General features: G+C 47.6%; 1 protein-coding gene across 3 annotated transcripts in view; it reads left to right on the forward strand.

The window, feature by feature from the left end:
* Positions 1–932: 932 nt before the first annotated feature.
* ccdc50a (coiled-coil domain containing 50a) overlaps positions 933–12,245 on the forward strand; it is an 80,842-nt gene continuing 69,529 nt past the window's right edge. For all 3 annotated transcript variants that reach the window (XM_069897639.1, XM_069897641.1, XM_069897640.1), the window contains exon 1: positions 933–1,015. In XM_069897639.1, coding sequence (XP_069753740.1) covers positions 967–1,015 — 49 coding nt within the window. In that variant the 5' untranslated portion in view covers positions 933–966. The remainder of the gene's footprint in view (positions 1,016–12,245) is intronic.

Genomic DNA, 12,245 nt, shown 5'->3' on the forward strand with positions numbered 1-12,245 from the left:
TAACGGTTAGGCAAGAGAAACAGGAGTTTGTGAAATCACTCGTATGAAGAAATGTCTCTCGGAAAATCAACTCAGCAAGAAAGTTAGGAGTTTAAAGAGAAATGAAGACATGATGTTTCAAATGTTTGATAATTACTTGTGAATTGAAATTTTAAAATCATCAATTTCAACATAAGATGTTGGATGCTGAAATTTAAAATTGAATTTTCGGAATTATACCTAAACTGTAATGGTTGGGATTTGGCCACACACACATACATTTTATATTTGTGCTTAGTGGGGTTAAAGTAAGAAATGTTAGGTCATTGTTTAATAAATACTATTATTTTGAATTTACCATTGTCTGGTGAATTTTCCATTAATTTTCTTTTGTTAGTTTGTTACATTTGATGAAGTGCTCAAGCTGAAATGTTGGTTATGTATATTTATATTTTCCATAAAAACTAGTCTTTGACCTGCTGAGTTTCTCCAGCATTGTGGTTTTACTTCAACCACGGTGAGCGCAGGCTCTTGTGTTTCGCTGCTATCTCTATTTCTGAGATTTCATGGGTTTGTTTTGCTTATTCCTTGAGGAAAGATTGTAATAAGGATGGATTGTAATAAGGAAGGGTGTAATAGGAGGGTTTGTAATAAGGAAGGGTGTAATAGGAGGGGTTGTAATAAGGAGGAGTTGTTATAAAGAAGGCTGTAATAAAGAGGGCTTGTAATAAGGAAAGACTGTAATCCGTTGGGCTTGTAATGCACCTTTCCCTCCCATGGGCGCGACTCACCACCATTCACGATGTGTTGGAACTTCAGTCACAGCGCCTGCTCACTCACACCCACCAGGGCGCGCTGTGGGCACAAGTTGGAGAGGGGCCGCGCGCGTCGGGCAGGGGCGGGGCCGCGCGCGTCGGGCAGGGGCGGGGCCGCGCGCGTCGGACAGGGGCGGGGCCACGCACGGGGGTGAGTGTCCCGAGCGGCGCCATGGCGGAGTTCAGCATCGATCAGAGCAGTCTCCCCGCTGTCAACGCAGGTAGGACCCGGGACCTGTCCCTCCCTCCCTCCCCCTCCCTCCCTCCCACCTCCTTCCCCCTCCCTCCCCCTCCTTCCCCTTTTCCCTCCCGCCCTCCCTCTCAGATCCTCTCCCTCCCTCCCAGATCCCCTCCCTCCCTCCCTCCCTCCCTCCCTCCCTCCCACATCCCCTCCCTCCCTCTCTCCCTCCCTCCCAGATCCCCTCCCTCCCTCCCAGATCCCCTCCCTCCCTCCCTCTCAGATCCTCTCCCTCCCTCCCAGATCCCCTCCCTCCCTCCCAGATCCCCTCCCTCCCTCTCTCCCTCCCTCCCAGATCCCCTCCCTCCCTCCCAGATCCCCTCCCTCCCTCCCTCTCAGATCCTCTCCCTCCCTCCCAGATCCTCTCCCTCCCTCCCAGATCCCCTCCCTCCCTCCCTCCCTCCCTCCCTCCCTCCCACATCCCCTCCCTCCCTCTCTCCCTCCCTCCCAGATCCCCTCCCTCCCTCCCAGATCCCCTCCCTCCCTCCCTCTCAGATCCTCTCCCTCCCTCCCAGATCCCCTCCCTCCCTCCCTCCCTCCCTCCCTCCCTCCCACATCCCCTCCCTCCCTCTCTCCCTCCCTCCCAGATCCCCTCCCTCCCTCCCAGATCCCCTCCCTCCCTCCCTCCCTCCCAGATCCCCTCCCTCCCTCCCTCTCAGATCCCCTCCCTCCCTCCCAGATCCCCTCCCTCCCTCCCAGATCCCCTCCCTCCCTCCCTCCCTCCCTCCCTCCCTCCCAGATCCCCTCCCTCCCTCCCAGATCCCCTCCCTCCCTCCCAGATCCCCTCCCTCCCTCCCAGATCCCCTCCCTCCCTCCCAGATCCCCTCCCTCCCTCCCAGATCCCCTCCCTCCCTCCCAGATCCCCTCCCTCCCTCCCAGATCCCCTCCCTCCCTCCCAGATCCTCTCCATGCTCCATCCCTCCCTCCCCAGGCCCCCTCCGTCCCTGCTCCCTCCCTCACACTCCCCCCCCCCCCAGCTCCCTCCTTCTTGGTCCTCCTTGCTCCCTTCCCTGCCTCCTGTTCCCTCTCTTCATGTTCACATGCTGAGCTCCCTGATTCCCCCCTGTCCTCCACTCCCTCACTTCCACCCCTTGACCCTCTCACCCTCCTCCTTCCAGCTGGAATTATGGGACAGTTTTTCCACTGGCAGGTGAATCTAGGGGATGTAGCCTCTAGATTTGGGGGAATTAGATTTAAAACTGATGAGGAACATTTTCTTCCCGAGAGGGGAATATCTGGAATTCCCTGCCTAAATGAAGAAATAGAGGCTGCTTTATTAAATATGTTAAAAATATAGATTTTAAAATAATAGGGTAATCGAGGGTAATGGGGAATAGATGGGTCGGTGGAGCAGAGTCCATGACCAGGTCAGCCAGGCTCTCAATGAATGGCAGAGCTGGCTCAACGGGCTGGATGGCCGCTTCCTGGAAAGGACGCATTCATGGCAGTTTGCCTCGACTTGGCTCTGAAGATGCATGTCATGTGGATTGGATCATGAGGATGAGAAGAGTTTGTGACGTGCAGAAGTGTCATGTACTGATGAACCAAAGTTCTCACTTGCTGCAGATACACCAGATACACCAGGTACACAGTAGGAATTAAATTACCACAGCATGTGCCGAGACAGAAAAGATGCAACATGGCAGCTTCAGTGCCCAAAGTAGGGTCACGAACAGCAGTAAGGAAAGTACCAAGCAAATTCAGGGCAGCACAGTTAATGTCGTGGTTAGTGCAACGCTTACAGAGCCAGCGACCCGGGTACAAATCGTTGCTGTCCATAAGGAGTTTGTAAATTCTCCATGTGTTTGGGCTTGCTCCAGTTGCCTCCCAACCTTCAAAATGTACCAGTGATTGCAGGTCATTTGGGTGAAATTGAGTTGTACAGACTCGTGGGCCAGAAGGGCCTGTTACTGTGCTGTATGTCTAAAATTTAAAAATTCTTTTGAAGCAGGTTTAATATTGTTTGGGACTCTAGGGGTGGGTCCCCTGCTCTTCCAGGAGTGCAGTCTTGACCTTTTGGGGCAAGGTGAGTGGGTAAATGAGGCCTCAGATGTGAATCTCATTGAAAAGAGTACTTCTGAGTGCTGTTCTCCCACAGCACCGCACCGTGTGTGTGTGGAAGCTCGTCTTTGGGACCTGAGCCCACACTCTTCAGACTCGAGGAAGTCGTTAGGTACCTCTGGAAATCAGCCAGTGAGATTTGTCTGGGAAGCCCAGGCTAACGTCCCTCCCTGAGGTTTCCTTGTAACAGCCATCCAGAAATACATTTAATGTTCTAGCGCGGTGGTTTTCAAACTTTTTCTTTCCAGTCACATATATGCCATAAGTGCTCTGTGATTAGTAAGGATTACTTAAGGTGGGATGCGAGTGGAAGGAAAAAGTTTGAAAACCTTGAAAACCACTGTTTTAATCGTCCCTCACTGACTCGTCATGTGCACGGTTTCATAACTCCAAAGATAATGGGCCAATGACCATTTTTCTCAAGCAAAATGTTTCAGTAACAATTGGGTTGAGAGCAGTGGTTCTCACCTTTCCCACTCACATCCCACCTTAAGCAATTCCTTACTAATCATAGAGCATTGATGGCCTAGGGAATAGTTAAAGTGGGATGTGAATGGAAAGAAAAAGTTTTAAACTACTGTTCTTGTGGGACTCAGTCAGTGTACAACACAATCACTGAGGTAAGGAAGACAGACAGCAAGCTACATTTCCAGAACCATCAGTTATGTCCTGTCATATGTACAGTCAACCCCCATCTTTAGAAGAACAAATCAGAAATGTGGAAGAACCTCAGCATGGAAACAGACCCTTCGGCCATCTCCTCCACGGTGATCTAGGTGCCATCCTGACCTGGTCCCGTTTTCCTGCGTTCTCCCCGTATCTCTCTAACTGCTTCCTATGAATGTACTTGTCCAAATGTCTCTTTAATGCCGTGATTGTCTCCGCCTCCACACTGGTTCTGGCAACTTGTTCCATATCCTCATAGCCCAGTGTGAAGAAGGTGTCCCTCAGTTCCTTTTTAAATCTCTCCCCTCTCACCTAAACCCTTTGGACTCCATGTCCCCATTTTCTGGCACTAGTTTCCTACTCAGCCTATTTACTGTATCGATGCTGTCATTTTGTAAACCCCTAAAAGATCATCCCCAGCCCTTACCCTCCAGAGCAGGCAGCATTTGGAATGAAACAGTTTATGTTTCGGGCTGAAGATCAATGAGAAGTTCTGATGAAAATTTTTGCCCCAAAGCATTGACCCTTTCCCTCTCCACTGATGCTTTCTGACCTACCGAGTGTTTCCATTTTTTTTTTACAGCATCTGTCATTTTTTAAAATTTCTGTCGTTAAAGGAGCCCATTATGAAGGATAAGCAAGAATTTTCAGGTGAGGCAGCTGGATCTTAGAGAGGTGTCTCCGGCCTGGATCTGGTTGACTTGGCACCTTGGTCCTGATCAATTCCTTGAAACATCTTTCAAGATAGGACCTTGACCTTAATCTGCACGTGTGGATTTGAGTGCTCGATGGGCTTTTTTGTTGACCCAATCATGTTAAAGCCCTCTGGATGAGTGAATGGCTCTGCATTGGCAGTTCATCCCTTTCTCAGCCTCTCCAGCTGGACCCTGTAGATGATAATGAGTCTATTGTCAAGTGTGCACAGAAATTCTTGCTGCAGTTTAAAAAAAACTCCAGTGGTGTACATTAAATCACTGTACACTGCAGTACATAAAAGTGAAACTCAGCAGGCCTCAAAGCATCCATGGGAAGTGAAAGGCAGACGACATTCCAGGCCTGGGCCCTTCATCAGGATGCCGAAAATCAGGCGAACATCTGAATAAAAAGATGGAGGAAGGGGGAGGAAGAGCAGTGGATGCTGGTGGGAGGGTAGAAGATAAAATAGCTGAGAACCAATGGGAGGGAGGGCAGAGGGTTAAGGAAGGGAGCTCTCTGATGGAAAGGAAGGGGTGAGGAGCTGGAGGAAAGGAGTCACACCACCAACCCTTCTAGATAGTGGGTAAACTTACCAGGCACGCAGTACCCAGTAATCCATTCACACTGGATCATGATTTACCTGGTTCATCTGGATCCCTTGGATCTAAGGGGGCCCCCCACCTCCAGCTGTGACGTACTACGTCGTCGCAGGGCAGTGAAATCGTAGGGGAATAAAGAACAATGTATAAAAGACCGTGGGAAAATCTACTGCAGTGGGCTTCAGACTTCTCAAACTATGAACAAACTCACCAACCAGCTTATCCATATTCCCTAAACAATAGAGCGTAACAACTATTTATGTAGCATTACATTGTATTAGGTATTATGAGTAAGTTTGAGATGATTTAAAGCACAGGTAATCGCTGACAGCCTCGCTGGCCGCGCTGTGAAGTATAACTGTGCTATTAGCAGGAATCGTCAGCTGCGCGCGGCCGGTGGAACTGTCAGCACGTACTTGTGCTTTCAATCATTTCAACATTATTTATAATGGTACCAGATTGACGCAACCACGTAGGCTGTAACCCCACTAATGGTACCCGGCAATTGGAGTAGCCCATTCACACCGCCACAGAGTGATTAACAAGTTAACTCGCCGGGTTCTGATACTCCCCACCCACCCCTCCACCAAGAGTTTGAGGCTGGTTGGAGCCTTCACACTGCCAGTTTACTTGCTACGGACCTGCTAAATTGTCCAGATCAATCCACTTTATTTGCTGGTGTGAAAAAGATGAGGGAAAGAGAAAGACCGGGGAGGGGGTTAATGGAAATTGGCAGTTGATGTTACTGCATTGTTCCTCCAATTTGCGGATAGCCTCGGTATGGGGGCCTTGGAGAATAGCCACTGGGAGGTCCGTACTGTTGCAGCGGACGCAGTGAGGGTCCTCAACGAAACAATTTCCCAGTCAGCGTTGAGTCTCCCTGATGTAGAGGAAGTCATCTCTCTGATTTTTCTCTGCCCCTCATCTGTCCCCCTTCTTCCAGCTCTCCCCTCCTCTATTCCTTCTCCGATCAGAGAGCTACCCCTCTACCCTCTCCTCCTTCACTTCTCAGTTTTTTCTCTCTTCCCTCTCACCTCTATCCACCTCTTTCCAGTTACCCTATACCCTTCCCTGCTTCTTTCCTCACCTCCCCTTCCCCCTCTTTATTCAGGAGAAGGCTCAAACCTGAAACAGCCGTTGCCTTTTTACTGTGGATACTCTATGACCTGTTGAGTTTCTCCAGCACTTCTGTGCACTGTACCCGACCCCTGCATACAAAATAATGAGAGGAATAGATTGGGTGAATGCAGTTTTTTGACTGGAGTGGAGGAATTGGTAACCAGAGGACACAGGTTTAAGGTAAGGGGGAGAGAGGTTTACAAGGAACTGAGGGGTAATGTTTTCACACAGAGGGTGGTGGGTGTGTGGGACGGGCTGCTGGAGGTGGTGGTTGAGGCAGCTCCAATTGCAACTTTTAACATTTGTTTCCTATAAATGTACAAAAGGAAACCCATTTAGAGTCTGTTCCCACCCTTTCACATCCATGCATTCCTGTCACTGTAACACCTTGTTGTTTCTTCCCCCCCCCCCCATTTGTTTGAGGAGCTTCCCCTCGGTCTCAGCCCCTCAATGTCTGGTTAATGGGAGGACTCTAGACTGTGATCCTTTCCCATGGCTCCCTTGTGTTGGCTGCACTGAGCCTCAGTGCGTCCCTCAGCATTGGATATGATGGGTAAGAGGGTTGTGGGCCAAACGCAGGCAGGTGGGACTAGTGTGGGAGGGGCACGCTAGTTGATCATTGAGAGCAAGATGGGCCAAAGGCATTTATTCCATCTGCATATTTTGTTGTTTACCTCGTAATTAATTTATGGAATGAGATAATATTCTGTATATTTCGGCGTACAAGTCGACTGGCAGATAGGTCGTACCCCGCCCCCCTCTTTTTTAGGCTCATTTTAATGGTTTTAATGTTATTTCTGGCGTATGTCGACCCCCATTTTTCAGGCTGTCCAGGCCTCCCAGGAACAACCCAAAAGTTTTGGAACACCCCAATCGCAAGTAACAAAGGTTTAAAAAACCTCAGCCTACCGGGTAGCAGCAGCCAGGGCCCATGGTGCTGGAGCAGCGACCTCGTGCTTCTGGCGGGAGCAGGAACCTCACCCTATCAGGCAGGAGTGGTGACGATGGCCTCAGGGACCTAGGTTTTCGTGGCGCCCAGTGGTGGGGAGGTGTAGGGGAGTAGTGGCACTGGTGGTGGGGATGTGCTTCCAGCATTGATTTGTATGCCGAATCGATGTCCATCTGTGTCTTTTGGTGAATTTAAGGACTCAAAAGTATATCCTGCGTATAAATTGACCCCCATTTTTGAGAAATATTTTAGGGTTTCACGACTTGATTTGTACACCGAAATGAATGGTAAATATTTACAGTAACAGTTAGTCAAGAAAATAGTGGCATTCCACTAGGGTGGATGGCCTATTTTGTGGTGTCTGAGTAGTTTATAGCTAGGGTGGTAAGAGCAGGGAGAAGAACCTGAGTTTTGTTGGGGAAAATAAACTGTTCTTGACCCTAAAGGTGTTGGACCTCTGGCTTCTGTACCTTCTTCTCAAAGGGAGCAGTGAGAAGAGGTTGTGACCAGGGGGATGGGAACCCTTTATGGTGTTGACTGTCGTGTTGAGGCAGCCTTTCACGTTGATAACTTCAGTGGATGGGAGATTGGAGCCTGTGATGGAACTGGCTAAGTTTGCTTCCTTCTGTGTCCCTGGGTTCTATAATTCCCAAACCAGGCTGTGATGGAACCAGTCAGTATACTTTCCTCAGTGCACCTGTGACAGTTTGACAGAGAATTAGGTTGAGGCATTGGTGAGCATTCTTCCTACTTGCCTTGATGTGCTGGCTCCAGGAGAGGACCTCTGAAATGTGGAATCCCTGGAACTTGAACCTCCGTTCCATCAGTGAAGACAGGTGTGTGGTCTCTTGGACTTCCAAGGACCTGTTATCAGAATCAGAATTTCACAATTCATTGTTACGAGCAAATGTCACAAAATTTGTTGTTTTGAGGCAGCATTAAAAGGTGCAAAAATTGCTACAAATTACATTAAAAAAAAATATGTTGGTGCAGAAGAAGAGAAAGTGAGGCCGTGTCTGTGGGTCATTGTCCATTCAGGAATCTGACGGCGGAGGGGAAGAAGCTGTTTCTGTATCGTTGGGTGCTCGTCTTCAGGCTCCTGCACCTCCTTCCTGATGGTAGCAGAGTGAGGAGGGCATGGTCAGGCCTGTGGGGGTCCTTGATGATAGAGACTGCTATCTCAAGACACCACCTCTTGTAAATATTCTTAATGGAGTGAAGACTGATGTCCATGATGCCACTGGCAAAGTTCATAACTCTCTATATTGTTTTCCTGACCTGTGTATTGTCTCCTCCATTCCAGACAGTGATACAATCAGTCCGATCATTCTCCTTGGTACACCAGTAAAAATTTGCAAGAGACTTTGGTGACATACCAAATCTGAAACTCCTCAGAAAGTGTAGCTTCTGGTGAGCCTTATGCTATAGCAGACTGAAAATGTTTTTCTATCATTTGACCTCCCAAAGTACATCACTTTCCACTTGTTTCGATTAAGCTCCATCTCCCATTTATCTGCCTATTTTCCAACTCATCTATATCCTGCTACATCCATAACTCCACCAGTTCAGGTGTGGCTTGCACCCCACCTACATTTTTGTTCAAATCATTCATAGATATCACAGACAATAAGGTTGAGGGACTGAGATCACTTCTCCATTCCCCTGAACAGGTATGAGAAGCCAACGGCTGGAGTAGTTGGCAAAACATTTGAGGAAGGGTGTACCTTGCATATGATTGGTATGGGCTGAAACTTGAAAAGGACAACCTAGTCTACAGACCTTGTTATGAAAGGAAGGAAAACCCTCCCCACCATCATGAATATCCACAGGGAACATTGCTGTCAGAGAGCAGCAGCGATCATCAAGGATCCACACCACCCAGCACACGCTCTGTTCTCACTACTGCCATCAGGAAAGAGGTATCGGTGTCACAAGACTCACACCTCCAGGTTCAGGAACAGCTGCTGCCCCTCCACCATCAGGCTCCTCAATGACAAACTCAGTCAGGGGCTCATTTAAGGACTCTGACTTGGGCACTTCATTTATATTGAATTTTTTTTATTGCGGAGTTTGTTTCCACTTCTCTCTTGTCTACAAATCTTTTCTTGAGTATAGTTTTTTTTCGCTCTACCGATAAGTAGAAATTCTGCCTGGCCCACAGGAAAAAGAGGCTCAGGGCTGTATGAGATGTCATGTACTGTACATACTCTGACAATAAATCTGAATTTTGATTGATTCGAATGGTTAGCTCCATTGACCAGCAATAATTGATAACTTTTTCTATGCAATGCATTTTGTAGCTAAGCAATGCAAACCTCCAGATGTTCTTTCTAAATCTCTCTGGCGTGAAGTTACACGCAGTGATTCAAGGATGGTGAAACAGAATTTGAATTCTGCTGATGCATAGATAGTCTAATGTTTTGTTCAGGAATATTAGTACAGAATGTTTGCTTCACATATTAAATTGAGAGTTGTTTAATTGTTTTTTTTCCTGCTAACATGTGTTGGGCTGTTCCTCATCCATCCTGTATGCAAATAGCCCAGGATCAGATTCTAATGTTTCACTAAAGTATGTCAAGTGCCCTGTGTTTTCAGACACTGATGTGTGATGTTTCTGTGGAGTCCAGTGTGTTGCTGGGATTCTTCTGTCTTTGTGCCTCATCCATTACATGGAATCTCATTTTGATTTTAATGTGAGGCAGTGGTTTCCTATGGTATGGTTGGACAGGCTGAATGGTTTGTGTCTTCAGCTGTTGAGAAACACACTTCAAACTGGCTTAAAGGGAGATACCTTTAAATATGTTCCCTTTTAATTAACTGCAAATTTTGTGAATGAGACCAGCGTATCTAATTTTCCCACCTGTATAGTTTACAGATTCTTCACATTGTCCTGTGGAAGGTGGTAAGCCCTTGGGTTATTCTGAGCAATATCTTTTGGTAGCCAGGACACAGCAGGCTCGAGCTCTGTCTGCCAGAAGGCTGAGCTGTGGTTCCTGATCAGCCCTTGGCCTTTGCTCGGGAAGCAGTTACAGATTTTGACAATCTGGACCATGCCAATCCCATTTACCCGTATCAGGCCTAAAACTGCCTGTGCCTTTCATATCCAAATACCTGCTCACATGAATTTTAAACAGTAATCCACTTCTACCACTTCCTCTGGCAGCTCATCCCACATATTCAGATACTGTGCAAAACACAATCCTCACATTCCCTTCTCTTCCAAACCTGTGCCCTCTATTCCAGACTTCCATAGCCTGAGATAAAGATTTTCATTATCTGAGATGCTCACAATTTTGTAAACCTCTACAAGGTCTCTCCTCAGCATTACATCTGCTGCATCTGGTGCTCCTGTTGTGGTCTCCTCTACATTGGATAGACTGGACACAGAGTCGGAGATCGCTTTACTGAGCACCTCAGCTCCGTCCGCCGCAATAGCATCGATCTCCCAGTGGCCACCCATTTCAACTCCCTATCTCATTCCCTTGCTGCCATGTCTGTCCATGGTCTCACGTTCTGCCAGACTGAGACCACTCGTAAATTGGAGGAGCAACACCTCATCCTCCGACTGGGCCCCCTCCAACCGGATAGCATTAACATTGATTTCTCTGTCTTTCATTAAAAAACCTCCCCTTCTTCCCCCGCTCCCCCTGTCCTCTTCATTCCCTGTCTCACACAGACATGATAAATTTCAAATTTCACCTTTTGCCAATTAACACCTTTTGTTGGTCTGGATTCCTCTCCCATTGTTTGAATTCTGAGACTTTCTGATGTATCCTGCTTCTGCCTTTTCCGATTTTTTTTTTCCTTGACGAAGGGATCAGGCCCGAAACGTCGGTAAAATATCTTTGTCTCCGATAGATGCTGAATCGACCAGCCGAGTTAGTTCCTCCAGCATTTTGGTGGGTTTACTACAATCACAGCATCTGCACCTTATTGTGTTTCACTCTTACAGTGAGAATAACCCCAGCTTATCCATTTTCATCTAACTACAGCCCTCCATTCCATCCTGGTGAATCTCTGCCTTCTCTCTACTGTTTCTACATCCTTCCTGTAGTCTGGCCACCTGAACTGTATGCAGAGCTCCAAGTTCAGTCTAACCCGTGTTATGTATAGTTGCAACATGACATCCAAATTCTCATACTCATTGACTCTGGCAAACGTGCCAAATGCCTTCTTCACTACCCCATCCTGCTCTGTCACCATTCTTTGGAAGCTATGGACTTGCACCTTAAAGTCTCTACATTCATGCTTCTGTGGTTCTGCCAGAAATTGGTTTGCCTAAGTGCATTACCTCACACTTAATTTCTGCCTGCCTCTTTCTTCTCATTGATGAGTGATGCCTCCCAGATTGATTGTGGTCAGGATTTCTATGCAGAGACCAGACCAGCCCATATGCAAGTTGGCCTGGTGTGGTCTCTGCATAGAAATCCTGACCACAATCAGTCCAGTTCTACCTAGGTTTATAGCTTATTTTTCTGGTCTTGGACTAGAGTGTATGGGTTTAAGGAGAGGGTAGAGATTTCAAGGAGATCACAACGTTAGGTACAAGGCACAAACATGCTGGAGAAACTCAGCAGGTCACACAGTATGAACGGGAAGTAAAAGGTAACCAATGTTTTGGATGTTGAGTGACCTTGCTGAGTTTCTCCAGCATGTTGTCATTTTGCACTTGTCCCTCGGGTTTACCCAAAATTTTTTCAGGTAGGTTTGTTTGGGTATCTCAGGAAATCCAAGAATGTCATGAAAGAAGGTTACCAGACAAAACTGCTGTTCCCAACCAACCCTTTCTGGTGCATTGTCACCAGTTGGAGACCGACTCCAGCACAAAGGATTTTAAATGCCAGTTTTCCCAGCAATGTCCACATTCCAAGATGGAAAACCTTTGTTTGTTTTCCCCAGAAACTTGCTCATGTTTTGGGAAATTCCCTCACTAGCAATACTTCCAATGCGACAACTGGGCAGTTGAATATTTCACTGGTGTGTGCCGAGTGGCTTCTTGCTTCAGACTAACAAAGGATAGGAACTTTGCATATCAATGCTTCCCCTGCTCCTGGGGAGATGGTGAGCAGATGAGGGTGGGTTGTATGGAGTGCTCCAGAGTGCTGGCATGTTGGGAGATTGCC

Source organism: Narcine bancroftii, chromosome 9 (genome assembly GCF_036971445.1).
Source record: "Narcine bancroftii isolate sNarBan1 chromosome 9, sNarBan1.hap1, whole genome shotgun sequence".
Lineage (NCBI taxonomy): Eukaryota > Metazoa > Chordata > Chondrichthyes > Torpediniformes > Narcinidae > Narcine > Narcine bancroftii.